At 34.3% G+C, this 19552-nt stretch overlaps 1 protein-coding gene across 3 annotated transcripts in view; it reads left to right on the plus strand.

The window, feature by feature from the left end:
* Positions 1-19552, plus strand: part of FAF1 (Fas associated factor 1) — a 497629-nt gene that overhangs the window by 218458 nt on the left and 259619 nt on the right. For all 3 annotated transcript variants that reach the window (NM_001046318.1, XM_059884654.1, XM_059884655.1), the window contains exon 7: positions 5614-5719. In NM_001046318.1, coding sequence (NP_001039783.1) covers positions 5614-5719 — 106 coding nt within the window. The remainder of the gene's footprint in view (positions 1-5613; positions 5720-19552) is intronic.

The following is a 19552-nucleotide window of genomic DNA, read 5'->3' on the forward strand; positions in this document are numbered from 1 at the left end:
GATTTCTCACGAGGCAGGTCAGGTGGTCTGGTATTCCCATCTTTTTCAGAATTTCCCACAGTTTATTGTGATCCACACAGTCAAAGGCTTTGGCATAGTCAATAAAGCAGAAATAGATGTTTTTCTGAAACTCTCTTGCTTTTTCGATGATCCAGCGGATGTTGGCAATTTGATCTCTGGTTCCGCTGCCTTTCCTAAAACCAGCTTGAACATCAGGAAGTTCACGGTTCACGTATTGCTGAAGCCTGGCTTGGAGAATTTTGAGCATTACTTTACTAGCGTGTGAGATGAGTGCACTTGTGCTGTAGTTTGAGCATTCTTTGGCATTGCCTTTCTTTGGGATTGGAATGAAAACTGACCTTTTCCAGTCCTGTGGCCACTGCTGAGTTTTCCAAGTTTGCTGTCATATTGAGTGCAGCACTTTCACAGCATCATCTTTCAGGATTTGAAAGAGCTCAACTGGAATTCCATCACCTCCAGTAGCTTTGTTCGTAGTGATGCTTTCTAAGGCCCACTTGACTTCACATTCCGGGATGTCTGGCTGTAGGTGAGTGATCACACCATTGTGATTATCTTGGTCATGAAGATCTTTTTTGTACAGTTGTTCTGTGTATTCTTGCCATCTCTTCTTAATATCTTCTGCTTCTGTTAGGTCCATACCATTTCTGTCCTTTATCGAGCCCATCTTTGCATGAAATGTTCCCTTGGTATCTCTGATTTTCTTGAAGAGATCTCTAGTCTTTCCCATTCTGTTGTTTTCCTCTATTTCTTTGCATTGATCACTGAAGAAGGCTTTCTTATCTCTTTTTGCTATTCTTTGGAACTCTGCATTCAGATGCTTATATCTTTCCTTTTCTCCTTTGCTTTTCGCTTCTCTTCTTTTCACAGCTATTTATAAGGCCTCCCCAGACAGCCATTTTGCTTTTTTGCATTTCTTTTCCATGGGGATGGTCTTGATCCCTGTCTCCTGTACAATGTCACTAACCTCATTCCATAGTTCATCAGGCACTCTATCTATCAGATCTAGGCCCTTAAATCTATTTCTCACTTCCACTGTATAATCATAAGGGAAATACTATCTATAGTAGTCCTGCCATCCATGGTGGGCCTGAAACTACAAAGAGTACAAAATTCTACATATACTGTGTTTTTCCTTATACAGGCACACACCCCAGAAATATTTTAAAGTCAATTCCAGACCACCGCGATAAAGCAAATATCATAATGAAATAAAAGTGAAAGTGTTAGTCACTCAGTTGTGTCTGACTCTTTGCGACCCCATGGACTCTAGCCCTCCAGGCTCCTCTGTCCATGAAATTCTCCAGGCAAGAATACCGGATTGGATTGCCATTTCCTTGTCCACAGGATCTTCTGACCCAGGGATTGAATCTGGGTCTCCCACATTGCAGGCAGATTCTGTACCATGTGAGCCACTAATGAAGCAAATCAAATGAATTTTTTGGTTTCCCTATGCATGTAAACTTATGTTTATGCCATACTGTAGTCTGTTAAGTGTATAATAGAGTTCTGTCTAAAAAAACAATGTATATACCTTAATTTAAAAAGAATGCTGTTGGAATGATGATGCCAGTAGTCTTGCTTAGTACAGGGTTTCCACAACCCTTCGATTTGTAAAAAAAACACATGGTAAAGCAAAATATAAAAATATAAAAAATAAAGCCAAGTGCAATATAATGAGGTATGCCTGTACCTATAATAAAGTTTATTAATTAGGCACAGTATTAAATTAGGTAAAAGATAAACATCAATAAATGTTGATAGACACATTATAACAATATATACTGTATTAAAAATTACAAGAATGTGGACTTTCTCTCAAAATATCTTATTGTGTAAATACAATGCCTTTTCTTAAGCGCTTTCATGCACTGTAGCCATAACTTTTGGAAGTAGAGGTGAGACTGCGACTAGTACGATTTCTTTTTCCTTCATCACAATTTCATGGATAGAAGATTCATTCTTACTGTTGAGTTTAGCAAACTCAGTATACATTTTTATTTTTTTTAACTTTTACCTGTTCACATCAAGGAAGCACTTTATGGCTCCTCTTTGTCCTATCCAAATTCCCAATATCACTATTCTTGTGCTTTGTGGCTATTATTAAGTAAAATTAGGATTGCTTGCATGTAAGCGCTGTGATAGTTGACCTCATAAACAAGATAACTGCTGAATGACTTCTGGACATAGGGATGATTCATGACCCAAGTGGGATGGAGCAGGAAAGCATGAGATTTCATCATGCTATTCAGAACAGCCTGCAATTTAAAACTTAGAAATTGTTTATTTTGGGAATTTTTCCATTTAATATTTTTGGACCTTGGTTAACTGCAGATAACTGGAATTGCAGAAATGGAAACTGAGGATAGGGGGATGCTGTTTTATGTGCTGTCAACTCTCCTGCTCTCAGTTCAGTTCAGTCGCTCAGTTGTGTCCAATTCTTTGCAATCCCTTGGAATGGCCTCCCTGTCCATCACCAACTCCCGGAATTTACTCAGACTCATGCCCATTGAGTCCATGATGCCATCCAACCACCTCGTCCTCTGTCGTCCCCTTCTCCTCCTGGCTTCAATCTTTCCCAGCATCAGGGTCTTTTCAAATGAGTCAGTTCTTCCCATCAGGTGGCCAAAGTATTGGAGTTTCAGCTTCAACATCAGTCCTTCCAATGAATATTCAGGACTGATCTCCTTTAGGATGGACTGGTTAGATCTCCTTGCAGTCCAAGGGACTCTGAAGAGTCTTCTCCAACACCGCAGTTCAAAAGCATCAGTTCTTGGGCGTTCAGCTTTCTTTATAGTCCAACTGTCACATCCATACATGACTACTGGAAAAACCATAGCCTTGACTAAACGGACCTTTGTTTGCATAGTAATGTCTCTGCTTTGTAATATGCTGTCTAGGTTGGTCATAGCTTTCTTTCAAAGAGCAAGCGTCTTTTAATTTCATGGCTGCAGTCACCATCTGCAGTGATTTTGGAGCCCCCAAAAATAGTCTGTCACTTTTTCCACTGTTTCCCCAACTACTTGCCATGAAGTGATGGGACCAGATGCCATGATCTTAGTTTTCTGAATGTTGAGTTTTAAGCCGACTTTTTCACTCTCCTCTTTCACTTCCATCAAGAGGCTCTTAAGTTCTTCTTCACTTTCTGCCATAAGGGTGGTGTCATATGCATATCTGAGGTTATTGATATTTCTCCTGGCAGTCTTCATTCCTGCTCTAAGCTGGCTTATTTGACAGTCAATTCTTATACACAACTGTACATCACTGTTTTTGGATCTGTAGTAGGTACCTGAAACTTTAATATATACAAAATTTCACTCTTAGTTTTTCCACCCAGCCTGTTCTTAACCTGATTCTTTGTTAAATGCAGTTCCATCTTTCCATTTGTTTAGATAGCCTTGGAGTTAACGTTTTTCTCTTATATTTCATTAGTAAGTTGTCTGGTTTCTTCCTTTCAAATACAGTTGAACCTAACAAATCTTCACTATCTGTGCCTCTACTACCCTCATTAGCATAAGCCACCATCATTTCTTGCTGAGACCAGCCGTGCCTTGACTCTTTCCACACTGTAGCCAGGGCAACCAGAATGATGATGTATAAATGTAAGTGTAAATCAGATCTTAACCATTTCCCAATGTAAAACTCTCCAATGGCTTTCCTTTGCAATTACTATAAATACCAAGTTCTTTACTGTGGTCTGTAAGGACCTACATGATCAGACTCCTGCTATCTCTTTCTTATACCAGCCTCAACTTAAATGTCACTTCTTCAGAGATGTCTTCCCCAGCTATTCTATTGAAAATAATTCCCTTCCCCCTGCCCCTCTGCTACTTTTTACAATCCTGTTTATTTTCTTCACAACACTTAGCATTTTCTAAAGTTACTTATTCATTTACTTGAGTATTGTTTCCTTTATTAGAATATAAGTTTTATGAAAGCAGGGACCATGGTTTTTTTTGTTCATATGCCTAGCTCTTAGAATGGTGTCATAAATGTAGGTAGGTGCTCAATAAATACATGTTGACTGAATGAATGAACATGCTGTGTTCTTCCATGTGTTATTTCATTGTCTAAGAAGTGCTACCCATCTCTCTTCCCCAAACCTAAAATTTCATCCCTTTTCATTAATAAACTCTAAGGTCCTTTAAGTTTCTGTTTATATTTTTCTTCTCCTCTGAAGCTTTTCCTTAGCCCTTTCACCCTTTCACTAAGGCACAATTAAGCACTTCCTTCTCAGTTTTCATTGTACTTTTTTCAATTTCTCAGTTTTACTTATTACATTATACTACAGCTGTTTATGTATCTGTCTGCCCTCATTAGATTGTGAAGGTTTTCATGAACAGGAGCTGTATATTATTTGGGTTGGTTTCCTTAGCATCTGGAATAATGCAAGGCATAGTTAATATTGATAAATAAATGAATAAAAATCAGAATCTTGATTCCCATATAGTTTACCAGAAGATAACATTGCTCTTGTCTTGTGAATTTATAATTTATTCATTATTAAACAAATATTTATCTGAAGTGTGCCAGACATTACGCTTAAGTGGTAAGGCTACAGTGACAGAGCCATGCCCAAAGAAACTGTATTGTTTTCTTTGACTTTGATTAATAATATTTCATGCTGTATATTGGTGTTTCCTAGATATTTTGAATATGTAATTAACCTGTGGACCCTATGGGAGACACCAAGGTACAGATAACTGCCTAATTCTAATCTTGCTTTGTACGTATATCTATCCCATAGTTACATATTGGCAAAGAAGGAGTGATGAAGGCCAGAATTGTATATTATTTTTTATTCCATAAGTATGGCATAATTACACTTGAGACTAGCAATACAGATTGTTCATATGTAATGGTGACATTTAAAAATTTTTATTGCTGTTAGTGCTTTTTAATATTATCATAAACAAATCGAACCATGGCTTATGTTTCTTAATTTATGTGGCTAAATGTATTTATTATTCGTGATTCTGGCACATTTCTTACTATTTGAAACTTTGGCACAGAGTTTAATGTTGCTCTGAATTCTCCAATTTCTAAATACTGGGTTTTTCTGAGTCCTAAGTGAAAGTGTGTTATTTTGAGGGAATTATGGTATAGCAGTTAAAGTTCTGTAGATTTCAATGGTTTCTCAATTTTTACTGAAGCTGTATTTCTGTTCCTATACAATACTCATGAGTATAGTTTCAAATTTCTGTTCTTCTAGAACTGCTATTTCACTTGGAAACCAGAGTCTTTGAGTGTACATTTTAGTAGCATATTTGGAATTTAATATAGTTGACAAATTTGCTTCTCTTGGTGAAAATACATAGGTAGGCAATAGCATATAACTTGTAGAAATTCTTATGTATGCAATATATTTATAATTGAAGTTTAAAAACACCTTGGTAGAGAAGGAGTTAACAAGTTAGCTCCCCTTGGTTGTTCTCAGCATGCTCTCTTGCCTTTAGGAGCTGAAAAGACGATAACATTGGGCCCGGACATGCCTGTGTGGAGGTTATGGTACTCCTGGGGTTTTTGCAGCTGACTGTAAAGCAAGCTAGAACTTGTTCATCTCAGAGTTCCTTGTTTTTCTTTCAACCCTTTCAGTGCCCTGCAGGAGTCATTAAATCAAAACTTCATGCTGATCATCACCCACCGAGAAGTCCAGCGGGAGTACAACCTGAACTTCTCAGGAAGCAGTACCATTCAAGAGGTGAGTTATGTCTCACAGTTAAGGAATAAAGGTAGCTCATTATAGCTAATGTTGACCCTGTTAAAGCGGGCTTATCTGTTCTGGTTGGAAACTCTCTTTATGTTTCATTATTGGCTTCTTAATTTTAATTAACTGGAGCATCAATGATTATTGTAGATATATTACTTGACCTAGAAAGATAGATGTTGTAAATGAAAGCTCTTGATAATTCTTAATATAGTCAACTTTTAAAACCTTTCTTAAAAATAACCCATTGTTATATATGTCACAGTGTTATAGTAATTATTCAGAATACTAATTTGGAAATTATTGATAGCATGCATTTTCAGACATGCTTATATTTTATTTGAACGGTTGCTCTCAAATGTATTATTTATAATGTGTATCCTGCCTGCTTCCAAAAGGAATTGAAGAGGCTTTTCTTAAGCAGCTGAATTCCAGCCGTGGGCAGTGTTCTAGAGATGCTGTAGGAACCCAGTCATTTCGCCCAGAGTATCTAATAAGAATCTATTTATAGTGTCAATATTTTCTTCAGTGGAGCCAACCAGGGCCACTGTTTCAAAAAAGAACCTTCCCCAAGAGAGAAGAGGTAACTTCTTGTCTGTGGCCCCACCCACCTAAAAGCTAGTAATTTATCTTCTTGGATGGGGCGGGGCAGATATGTATAAGGCTATGATGAGACTTGTGTTTAGAAACAGTGAAATGATTATGTCACATTACCTCTTGTAAGATATAAAGACAGCAGTCATGTATCTAATCATGTTTTTATTAATCATGTTTAATCTTGGATTATTTCATAAATTTTTTTGGACTACATTGCTTAAACTAATTATTAATGTCATATTGAAAGAACAAGTTTCCATCCTAATCATACTTCAGAAGTATATGAATTGTTTCTGAAATGGCTGGACAGTTAATGGTTTTCTTTTTTCATTTTATCAATAAATTTCAACTGCTGAGTTTGGCAATAAAGAACTCATTACATGAAGTTTATTTTCTCTGTTTATCACTTGAATAGTTTATTGACTAGTAACTAAGATTTAAAAAAAATTTTTTGGCCCTTAATTTGAATTTTAGGTTTAAATTATTTGATTTTTTTCTAAGATTTTAAATATAGTGACTGCCATTTCATTTAAAATCTCTAAAATGGATATTCTGTTCTCTGAATTTAAGATTTTAATTCCTTGAAGAATCATTGTTGTTTTTATGTTAAAAATAATAAAATAAAAATAATAACTCTGGCCCTATTGGAAAGTTATTCTTGGAACCTCATGATTATGAAATTTAAATTATATGAATAAAATTAAATAAGAAATCTAGTTTCATAATAAATAACCTCAATTTAATGAAGAAAAGCACAGATAATGAGAGATAAATTTCACTGTTATTGATTTACTTTTTTAAGTTGAAGACTAGTAGAATGCATGAAGGATAAATATAGACTGCCCTATTTTTCTTTTTGATTGAGATTTTTATAGCCAAAATTTTACCGTTTTTTGTATTTTTGTTTTAACATTCCCAGTTTTTATAGTTTGAGTGTGTTTCAACTTTCTCCCACAAGAGGGCAGAGAGGACTATTAAACTGATAGTCTAAAAATGCCATTCAGTGTTTTCAAATTAGCTTCTCTTATATTAACAAAAAGGAGCATAATGGCCAAGTTATTGTTTGATTTACAGATAATTGGCACATTGCAGGGAGGAGACTTAATTTCACCCTTTTAAATTAAACAGGGAGATTTAAAAAGACATAAAATATTCATTAATGTTCGGTGATTATAAAGTAGTGGCATATATTTATTTTGCCTTTATTACTGTTTCGATGGGAAAATACTGCAAATATTTCCGAAATCGAGTTGGCCATACTGACAAGTTGAAATGTTTAAGCAGCGTTAATGCAATCTGCTCACACCTGATATCCTATGCAGAATGATTCAAAATGACTACATCAATTATTAAAAGAAATATTTAAAATTCTGTAAATGTGCCATTGTACGCCACAGTTGGCTGAAACTGTTCTCTGTAGCCTGCTATTTAGATTATCAAATATATTTTAAGCTTCAAGGACTTGAAAACAGTAAATCTTTTTACATCATTTTCTAAATGAAAAATGTCTCAAAAGTATTTTTGCAGATGGGTGTTCTTAAATGTATTTCTTAACAAGAGTTTGGTTTTTTTTTTTTTCCTTTTCTCTCTCTCTCTCTTTTTTTTTTTCCTTTTTTAAAAGTTGACCTAAAATAATATTTTGAAATACTAGTTGCCAGGAAAAAAATAAATATTTTCATTTCTAGTATCTGTGGGCAGACAGGTACACATAGGCTCTTTTATTCTGTACAGGTTAGAAAAGGAATGTGGATTATATTCTTTAGGCCTTGGGTCCTACTCTGTAGTCCTAACCCTAAGACCTTTCTTCTTCAACTTCTGGAATACCTGGAAGGGAATTCAGGAGGACAAAATGCTCTTATGCTACACCTTGCAACCCACAGTGACACTTAAATACATGTATTTTTTTGTAGTAACCTGATGGAAAGTCACGTTGCAACACAACAAAAATATAATCTTGAAATGATTTTACAGTGTTACTTTATAAATGCTAGAAATTTTGCTATTACTGTGGAAGCTTAATGATACCATATATTCTAACTTGTAAATTAATTTTTGTCACCAGTTTCAGAAATCTCTTTTCAGTATTGTTTAAAAGGTTCAAGAAGAATTCTAAGCAACATATGAGATAAAAGAAGAAATTTTTTTAAACTTGATTTTATTTTTCACTTAGTAGTATATTATTTTTGTTTTAGATGGGAAAAATGTCATTTTGGGGGTATTTTGAAAGTCTTGTATTTTAAAAAGAAAACTCTTATAATATTTACACCCTAAAGGGAAAGTTCTTTTCAATGAAATAGGATCGAAAAAGGCACTATAATTTCAACTTTTAATTAACAAAATACATTTTAAAAAATACTGACTTGGAAAATAGAACTTAGATGCAGTTTGAATTTTAAATAACTCTTCACTGACCGTATGTTCATGCAAGTTAGTGGTGATAAACCGATAGTTGTACAAGTGTTTGTTCATTCTGGCTCTCTGGTCTCTTGCCTTACAATGCATGACTTATGTCCTTTGGGTGCTCTAGACTTTAATTTAAGCTAGTTAGATATTGAGGTTATTTTTTTAAGCTCTTTACAAATCCTTCCATTTACATTATCCTCCTACTTGAGGAAAAGGCAATATTAGTATAAAAAGGTCAAAATGGAGGGTTGCAAGTAGTCATAAGAATAAAAAATCCATTATCCTTTTCCATTATGACAAGATAGTTTATAAAAATTATCAAATAATGTAACGATAATTTCATGATATTTCTACTTTTGAGGTCCTCAATTAGCTGGCTGGCACACTGTAGTGACTTTCCTTGAAAATTTAAACAAGCTTACCTTAATTTAATGAATTTTCTACCCTGAGAATTTAGATTTTTTAAACAGTTAATTGTATAGATCTAAGTAATTCTGTCTTCAAATACTATTAAAGATCTGTGGTTACAAAAGCACTTGGGATTGGTTAAATTAAGGGGAAGAAAAGATTGATTTGCCTACTGCAAATCCTAATCCCAGGTGTGGTAAAGGATATAAAGTCCCTGAAATCAAGCCAACTTTTCTTGGAAAATAATTCTCTGTTGTCCATCTTGCTATTGCAGAAGCTCCTGTTAGACAAAATATCCACTTTGCTTTGTAGATATCATACAAATTTAAGGAATATACACATGACCCAGAATAATAAGGATTAAAGAAACTAAGTAATTTTGGTTCTGAATCATGGAGTATTCCTTGTCTCATACAGCAGAAAGCATGATGAATAGCTATTGGAATTATTTAAATTCTTTTCTGAGTTTCCCTTTATCCTAAAATTCTCACTGTTCTTGTTAATGTTGATTTATTTCTTAATGGGAATTAAAGGGAAAAATTGACAACCTATAAAGATACATCTTGCATGAAATAGTAGAACATTTTATTACTAATACTAGTGATTGTTAAGTAGGAAGCTACAAATTTGAATTAGCAAGTAAGAAGTAAATTAAATAAATCATACCGGTCCTTGAAAATAATGTCGGCTAAATAACTGTGAACTCATGAGGCTAATTCTGATTCTGCAAATTGAAATTCCTGTTAGGGTTTTGTGTGCAATTTTCTTTTCCTACTTTCTCAACTTGCTTGACTAACATATATTTCAAACTATTCTCTTTTAGTGCTAGAGGTTAGTACCAGTAATTAAATATGTAGTCTTTTACAGATTATACTAAGGAGCAATTTTCTAGTAGTTTATTGACTGTAACTTCTTAACTAACATGCCCTTTCTATATATGTTTTAGATATAGTTTGTTTATTTGTTGGTTTGTTTGTTTTCCAGTATGGAGAGTGTAGGGGCTGCTGGCACAGAACTGAAGAGTAGGGAGATGAGAATGTTCATATGCAATAGGATAAATTAAATTGTGTGCTTATTTAATTAAAAGTTTAAGTGGTTTATTTTTATTGCAAGATAAATGACATATAAGCTCAATTAGAATGAACCCATTTTAATGAGCATGTATCATAGTCTGATTTTTTTTTAATTTGAAATCACAAATGATATCTAAGCAAGAATAAAAGATAATTTCTTAAGCAACTGGGCAGTGAATTCAAGCCTTTCTTCAGCTTTCAGTAAAGGAGATTATGAGTTTCTTTTAAATATGCATGTATAAGTTTCAAGTTGCACTTTATAACAGAGATGTGTTGAAGTTATGCTATTTCGAATGAACAAATCAGTAATGATCAGTTTATAAATATTGGGGTTTTCTGTGATGCTTAATAAATTATCTCCTTAGGAAATACATTTAATATTTACAATGCAGCCATTGGAACTGACAAGTCTTTCTCTCCCTCTGAAAGTATTTTAAAATAATCTCTATTGGGCTTTTTTTTTTTTTTTTTTAGCCCATGTAAGTATTTCTTCTCCTACATTTCAAGAAGATAGAAACAATGAAATTTTGTTAAAAAGTTGACAGTGGTTTAGACCTTTGTTACTTAAGGTATGTGTATCTGAGCAACTTCTTAGCCGACTGTATTTCATAATCTGTGATATGTGTGTTGGTAGGTTTTAAATGCCTGGGGTAAGAGATATTATGTTCAGTTATCAGAAACTAATAAACATAAGACATTTTTATATGCAAGAAAAGGCAGAGAGTAAATAATTGCACTGGTGACCAATACTGTAATAATCCTGTTTTACAATATGCACTTGACAGGTTGTAATAGTGCTAATTGAAGAGACTAATTCACACTTGCTTCATTCTATTCAAAGGCAAAATCAGCAGCTTGTTTTGCTTTTGACCAGATGGTCCTCATGAACACCTACTGTGCACTTTAAGTGCTTTACTAGAATTACAAAGGCTGGGGGGCTGCGTTCGACTCCAAATGATTTGAGGAGAGAGGGAGAGAGAGAGGGGGAAAAATCCCTCTGTGCTCAATGGATTTGGTGCAAGTAAATTAATTCTAGTAGACCCATTACACACTGAGCCCCCTTTTCAAAGCTCTGAGCCTCGTCGCTTGCTCTGTAGCAATGAGAAAGAGAAAGAGAAAGGCAGATTACTGCAAACAGAAATAAAAAAAAAAGAGGGTATGAAAGGGAGAAAAGAGGCCTTGAAGCCTTTCATATCATTTGAGTTTTTCAAGTGCGTTATTTTTGGGGAGGGTGGATGTCTGAAAAGCCAATTGGAGTTTTTTTTGTTTTAAAGTGCGCTATTTAAGCACCATGAATATAGGCGCAAGAGCAACAGTTGACTGAGTTTACTGTGGTGAAGCTTTGTGTTCGAGGATGAATCAAATTCATTATATTCAACTCTTTGTGTTTTAACATGAATGTAGGGTTAGTTTCACAAGACTGTGTCTGTTTAGGATAATTATAATTTAATATTTTCCTTTCATAAAGTTATCACTGTAGATGTCTAAAATTTTAATCAAAGCAGATTTTGTACATTGACTTTGAAGCACCCTGACAGTTTAAAATTCAAAGGAAAGCTTTTTTAGTTTTCAAAAGAAAAGAAAGGCTCATTCTAATGGCATTGAAGCAGAGATTATTATAACTAATTAGAAGTCACACATCTGTTAGCTTTTGGTTTGTGACTTACTTATGAATTTTTTGAGTAAAATATATACTTTAAAAATATATCGCTGTTACTGAGTAAACCGAAAGGGATAAAATGCACTTAAAAGAGAATCACTTATTTGAGCCAACCATTTTTCCAAATCTCCACATGGTACCGTAAAAATATATAATGTATTAAAGTCCATTAAATGTAAAATTGGGCTTGTGTAATTAATAACCTTAAGTCCAAATGAACTTCCAAATAAATTGTTTTTGCACAGCTCTGCTTAGCATAATTCTGATTAGTAACCAAAATTATTATAAAATAAAAAAGAAAGTATAAGTATAAGCAAACCTAGTTTGTGCAAATTTATAGTTATTTTTTATTCTTAAAGCTGTTTGTGTACAATTGTAACTTGGAATACTGACAGTGTAAAACATTAATTCTTATTCTAAGGTGTATGGATTAAAGTACAAAGGATCACATGCAAATTATTTTGTGCATTTTTATATTTCAGGCATAATTCTCTTATGATATATTTTTGTTCCATGGTTTACTTTTGTTTAATGGCACATATTACACTGTAATCAAGTTTATTTTAAATATAGCCATTAGCAAAGAACAACAGAATCATACCAATAGTATATGACTTACGTGATAATTATAAACATTTTACAAAAAAACAAATGTCTAGAGTTTACATTTTGGCATGATGCACCAATATGCTTTATATGTCAATATGTTTTAGTTATATTCTTAGAAAATAAAATATAGAAACATAAAGACAACCACAAAAACATTTAAAATTTTACTTTTCCAAGATCTTTAATGAAGAGGATAGCATGCTGCTTGATATTTAAATTAAATTAATTTCCTATTAATGCAATCATTACTTTGGGACTTGTTCATTCAAATATAGATTGTAGGCTGGAGAGGAATATAAGGGGAATCCCCAGACTTTCAACTAACAAAATATCCAATGAAATTTATAAGTAGTGAGGTGTTAATGAATTGATATTGTTGGGGGAAAAGAGATTTCAAGAAAAAATCTGAATGATTAGGGGAACTTACTGAAAAAATTTTTTTGCAGTAGACTATTTAAAATAAAGGTAAGACTACTAGATTCTCTTTCTTATAGGTACCATAAAAAGCTATGTTTAAAGCCAGACCCTCATTTAGCAGAAGTGGATTGATCATGACCATACAGTCATTTGTTTAGGTGGGGCTTAATCTTTGGTTTCACACACACAGTAGTTGGAGCTTTTCTTCTCATGAAGAAGAGTTTATTTCAGTATTAAAATATTAACCCCTAGATTCCTGAATGTCAGAGACAAGATTCTCTTCTGTGGGTAAAGGTTGGAAAATACTGTGGTTTATATACCTTGGTAAATACCACATTACTTAAGCTGAGATGTGTTTTAACATTATACTATCCTCTAGCCATAAAATAAGAATTATATAGCTTCCTTTATATAGATATAAAAATATTAAAGAGAATTATGTAGCCTCCTTTTATATAATTATAAAAATATAAAAGAGAATTATATTTTCCCCCTCTCCCCACTCTCCCCCCAGCAAAACCATAAACAAAAACAAAGAAGTAAATCAAAGGGTGGGTAGGTAAATGAACATAAAGTGCTTATACATAAGCTAGACTAAGACTAGGTGTATAAAAATAAGGTCTGCATACAGGAAATATTTACATGTTTATCTATATACCAAACGTTATTTGTCTATAACCTCTTAAAATGTCTGCGTGTGGTAATTTTTCTTTTGTCTAATGTGTCTTGTGTGTGGTCTAATACTATTTAGCCAAGTAGTTATCCTTTTTCAAACATATCTGTTTTGGCAAATATACTTTAAAAAATTTTGTTGCTCAGTCTAGGGCTCTGTTAACTTATATTACCCTCAATATATTCCTATTATTATTTTCTTAAACATTTTTTTAGAAGAAAAAGACTTTAAAAGCTCATAGCAAACATTTTCTGTAAATGACAAAATGTATTCCTTGCTTTGTGGTCATTGCGTGACCAGACAGTAGAGTACTGGATTGTTTTAAGGTTTTTACAGCTGCAAGGCAAAAGCATCTGCTCATTGCAAAGCCGGCATTGTTTAATTTTGACACTGACTTTTCCATGTGTCTTGTACCAAGGACTGGATTAGATGCCCCTTAGATGAAATTTGTTTTAAGTTGCTCCTAAAGTGCAGCTGTCCCCATAAAACAGACACACAGGATCAATCAGAATCTTTGGACAAGGGTCACCTCACTAGGCAAGAGAGGCTCAGAGGAAGAATGTTAATGATATTATTTATCATGAATAACTGCAAAATTAGTTTCCAGGCTGGTTTAGTATATGTAGAGTCCCCATAGCTTCTCCCCCCATCTGCTTTTTAGGGCAATAGAATCATTATTAAATATTTAGCTTTTAAACTGAAATATAAATAGTCAAGATGCCCGTATATGCATTAGGCACTATTCTGCAGTCGTTGCAAGGAAAATGATCAGTTTATTGGCCACTAAAGTAGTAATTGACTGAAAATAAAACTCAATCTAAAATAGCTCTGCTAAAATCTTGAGAAGTGGACATTTTTATAGAATGATAATTTTTCTTTAATGTTTCAAGTGAATGAAAAATGAAAGAGCACCTCACTTCCCGGGTTTCCTGGGATTGTGTGAATTTCTACCCAGCTGGTCCAAATTGATTGATACAGGGCCAAATATTTGTCTGCCTACATTTCAAAGTCTATAATTTGCTAATGAATTGTGGTAATAATCTTTCATCATACATGAAAGATTTAGCCAAACAATTTGCTAAGTATGTATTTTGATCATAAAATTTTTGGACTTACACCAAGCTTTACATCTATTTTACAGCTAATACATAGGGGTGGAGGGAGAGCAGGGGGAGAAATAATATTGAACATGGACACTTGATGGAAAAGGATGAAGAAAACAAGAGGAAAGAAGGTACTTTGGAAAAGAATAATGCTGGGAAAGACTTATAAGTGACAGTGGAAAACCAGTTAGATTTGCATACAGAATACAAAATTTTTAAAATGCCAGCAGAGTTTTAGTCTTCGGTGTCTAGAGGTATGGAATCCATGTGGCTGAACACAAGACAGAAGTCTTTTTCTTTTTAGCCACAGCTATTCCACACATTGATTATGGAATAATTTGCTAAAAATTTATGCTACAAAATTCAGATGCCCACAAATTAGAAATAATTAAAAGTATTAGTATAAAAACCTGATGTTTGTTCTGTTTGATTTAGAGACATTAGGTGGGGAAAAACAGTGAAGAAATAAATGATTGCACCAATTTCAGAAGAAGGTGAGAGAGGAACTTCCTAGTTAAACTTTTAGCTAGGAATGACTAGAAATGATTGTAGGCATCCAAGAGAGCATTATTTTCTGGCTCCAAAACAAATACTAGGCTTATATCTGTGAGGGGATATTTAGGATTAAAGAACCTCCATTTGAGAAAGTACAAACTTTTATTTATGTTTTTTGGGAGGACAGCATAAATTATATATCATAGGAAGTCCAAGATTAAACTATTGAGTGAGAAGACAAAAAAGTGTTCTAAATAAAACTATCTTATAAATGTAATTTCTCTTTCATTGTTAGAGATTAGGGAACCATGACTTCATGTTTGACTGAAATAAGCTGAATTGCTTTCAGGTTGTCCATAAGGAGGATATTTAATGATACCGATAAAATTCTCCTTGCTTTGTGAGCAGAGAGTTAAAAAAAATAAATAAAGCCACGTAGTTGAAGGAGAAAAACCATATTATGAAAGAGACTGAAACTTCCATTTTGTAGATTTTAAAGCTAAACAAGTCTAGAATTTTTACATACCTACTGTACCTCTTGAATATGTCCCACTTCGAAAACATGACTCTATATCCATTTATGTAATTCTCTTTTTGTTCTCTGATAGAGATAAGCCTAATGTTAAGTACAGTGAATGTCTATCCAAGATTCAGTGTTATAGGTTTTAATCTAACAGTACTTCTCAATTGGCAATTAATTGTGATAGTGGAAAGATTATTGCATTATGATATTAGTTAATCTGAGGTCTAAACCCCCTGCCACTAGAAAGCTATATGATCATCTAGGCCTGAGTGGCCTGGTATTTCTTTTTCGTTTGTTTGGCTTTTTCAGTGTAAGACTGCAGAAGCTCTGTTTTTCTAGTGAAAATATAAAATGAACCTTAAAATATGCATAAAGTCCCTGTGTCTCATTGCACTTGTTAGACGCTTCTGTTGTAGCATTTCTGTCCTTCTATTTGCCTTGTGTTTGTTTTCCTTTTCATGGTAGGCTCCTTGAGGGCAGGATCTCAGTCATTCAATCTTCATATTTACAGCACTAAGCCTAGTGCCTAGCGCCTTTTAATGATTGTTGAATGAGCAAATATTTACATGAATTAGCATTCAGTGGTTGAAAAGAAATTTGGAAACCTAGACTCTAATATCTGATATTTTGCTCTCTCCCTGTATGAGTTTGGGCAGTTCATTTAACTACCCTGGGTTTGGTTCATCTATAAAAAATAGGAAATGATTTCCAAGAATTTTTCTGGTTCTAAAATATTGTGATTACATGTGAATTTTAAAATTTCATATGTGCTTGATTGGGAGGGAGAGGGAGAGAAGGAAAAAACTAGTCAATAGATAATAACTATGTATATGCTGCTGCTGCTAAGTCGCTTCAGTCGTGTCCTACTCTGTGCAACCCCATAGACGGCAGCCCAACAGGCTCCCCCATGCCTGGGATTCTCCAGGCAAGAACACTGGAATGGGTTGCCATGTCCTTCTCCAATGCATGAAAGTGAAAAGTGAAAGTGAAGTCACTCAGTTGTGTCTTGGACTGCAGCCTACCAAGCTCCTCCGTCCATGGGATTTTCCAGGCAAGAGTACTGGAGTGGGGTGCCATTGCCTTCTCCGAACTGTGTATATATAAATATACATATTTACTACTGTGGGATGTAAATATCCCTTTAATCATTAAGGTGTTACTTAAAAGGCTCAAGGTTAAAATGGAGGCCTCTGTTGCCATGGTGTTTGAATTTCTATAATTAAGAATTTTTCTGAATAATTTTATTTTTATCTTAAAGTACACTTTTGCCTTAAATACATATCATGCAACAAGATTTTAAAAGTTAATTGCATATGCATAACACACCTTTCTAAAATATAAGATTTAAAAAATACTGAGATGCAATAAAAGTAAGTGGTATATTAATTTGATGTCATTAGTTTCACTTGTAGTAAGTGAATTAAAATTCTATGTGAATATCAAGGCTAAGTTACTGCCATGATAATAGACATATACATCAGTGGGATAGAATTAAAAGTCCAGAAATAAACTGAGTCAGCTGAATATCTACATGCAAAAGTGTAAAATTGGCTTATTCCTTCACATCATATACAAAAATCAATTCACTTGCATCAAAGATCTCAGTGTAAAAGCTAGAACTATAAAACTTTTAACAGAAAACATAGAAATAATTTTGTGATCTTGGGTTAGGCAATGATTCCTTAAATATGACATCAAAACATAAATAACAAAAAGAAAGCAGGTAAATTGAGCTTCATCATAATTAAAAACTTTTGTGCTTCCAAGAGCAGAATCAATAAAGTGAAAAGACAACTCACAGGATGAAAGAAATATTTCCAAATCATACATTGATAAGAGTCTTTATCTCAAATATGTGAAAACCTCTTACAGCTCAAAAAGAAAAATAACCCAATGGTAAAATGAGGAAAAGTTCATACTTATGTGCTTGAATACTAGAGTAGGGGTACTGAAGGTATACTGAAGACCTCCAGGGCGTCTTCCTGATCCAGGAATTGAACCAGTGTCTCTGCATCTCCTGCATAGCAGGCAGATTTTTTACCTACTGAGCCATCAGGGAAGACTGTGTAATCAGGAAGCACATGAAAAATTCCTCTACATCTTTAGTCATTCAGTTCAGTTCAGTCACTTAGTTGTGTCCGACTCTTAGTGACCCCATGAACCGCAGCACTCCAGGCCTTCCTGTCCATCACCAACTCCTGGAGTTCACCCGAACTCATGTCCATTGACACTGATGCCTTCCAACCATCTCATCCTCTGTTGTCCCCTTCTCCTCCTGCCCTCAATCTTTCCCAGCATCAGGGTCTTCTCAAATGAGTTAGCTCTTCGAATCAGGTGGCCAAAGTACTGGAGTTTCAGCTTCAACATCAGTCCTTCCAATGAACACCCAGGACTGATCTCCGTTAGGATGGACTGGTTGGATCTCCTTGCAGTCTAAGGGACTGTCAAGAGTCTTCTCCAATACCACAATTCAAAAGCATCAATTCTTCGGCGCTCAGCTTTCTTCACAGTCCAACTCTCACGTCCATACATGACCACTGGAAAAACCATAGCCTTGACTAGATGGATCTTTGTTGACAAAGTGATGTCTCTGCTTTTGAATATGCTATCAAACTTCAAAGTCTATGTCTCTGCTCAAAGTGATGTCTCTGCTTTTGAATATGCTATCAAACTTCAAATATGCTATCAAACTATCAAAGGTCATAACTTTCCTTCCAAGGAGTAAGCGTCATTTAATTTCATGACTGCAATCACCATCTGCAGTGATTTTGGAGCCCCAAAAAATAAAGTCAGCCACTGTTTCCACATCTATTTGCCATGAAGTGACGGGACTGGATGCCATGATCTTAGTTTTCTGAATGTTGATTTTTAAGCCAACTTTTTCACTCTTCTCTTTTACTTTCTTCAAGAAGCTCTTTAGTTCTTCTTCACTTTCTGCCTTCTTTAGGCACTTGTCACTTCACTTTCTTTAGTCATTAGGGAATTGCAAACCCAAACCAAAATGAGATACCAGTACTTGCTAAAAAAAAAAAAAAAATTAGATGAATCTTGAAAAAATTATTCAAATGAAAGAGCCAAACACAATAAGTCCTCATACTGTGTGATTACATTTATATGAAGTGCCCAAAATAGGCAAATGTACAGAGATAACACGTAAGGTTAGTAGGGCTGAAACTAGTCTGTGTAATAGAGTACTGGTGGATACATGCCATAAATTTGTCCAAATCCATACACTGTATAGCACCAAGAGAACCCTAACATAAAATACGGCCTTTGAGTAATAATGACATGTCAGTGTAGGTTTATCAGTTGTAATAAATACACTACTCTGGTAGGGTATGTTGGTAATGGGGAAGGCTGTGAATGTGTCAGGGCAAGAGGTATGTAAAACTCTCTTCTCAATTTTGTTGTAAACCTAAACTTCTCTAAAAATTACAGCCTATTTAAAAAACATTCTTTTTTAAGTAGATTCATGGTTGTCAGGGACACCTGACTGAGTAAGAAAGGGGAATGGGTCATGGCTACTAATGAACTTAGGTGTTTTGATACTGTTTTCCTTTGTCTTGTTTTTGTTTTTTGCATTTCATTAATAATAAACAGCTAGGTATGCAACAATCCATTAGAATATTAAATATCTTTACCTGTGTATTTATTTACATGCAACATCTTTTCATGATGAGAAATATACTGTAATCTAAATACAACACAGTGGTCTTCATATGGGTACCCATAGAATATTTAAGAAATTAGGAAAGCCAACGTATTTATTTGTGTACACATTTGTTTTTGTGTGCATATCTCTCCCTACTTTAGTGAATTTTCAGAGTTCTAAAATATTTTTGGCTTTCTAAAAAGAATCTGATGAT

Source organism: Bos taurus, chromosome 3, assembly GCF_002263795.3.
Source record: "Bos taurus isolate L1 Dominette 01449 registration number 42190680 breed Hereford chromosome 3, ARS-UCD2.0, whole genome shotgun sequence".
In the NCBI taxonomy this organism is placed as follows: domain Eukaryota; kingdom Metazoa; phylum Chordata; class Mammalia; order Artiodactyla; family Bovidae; genus Bos; species Bos taurus.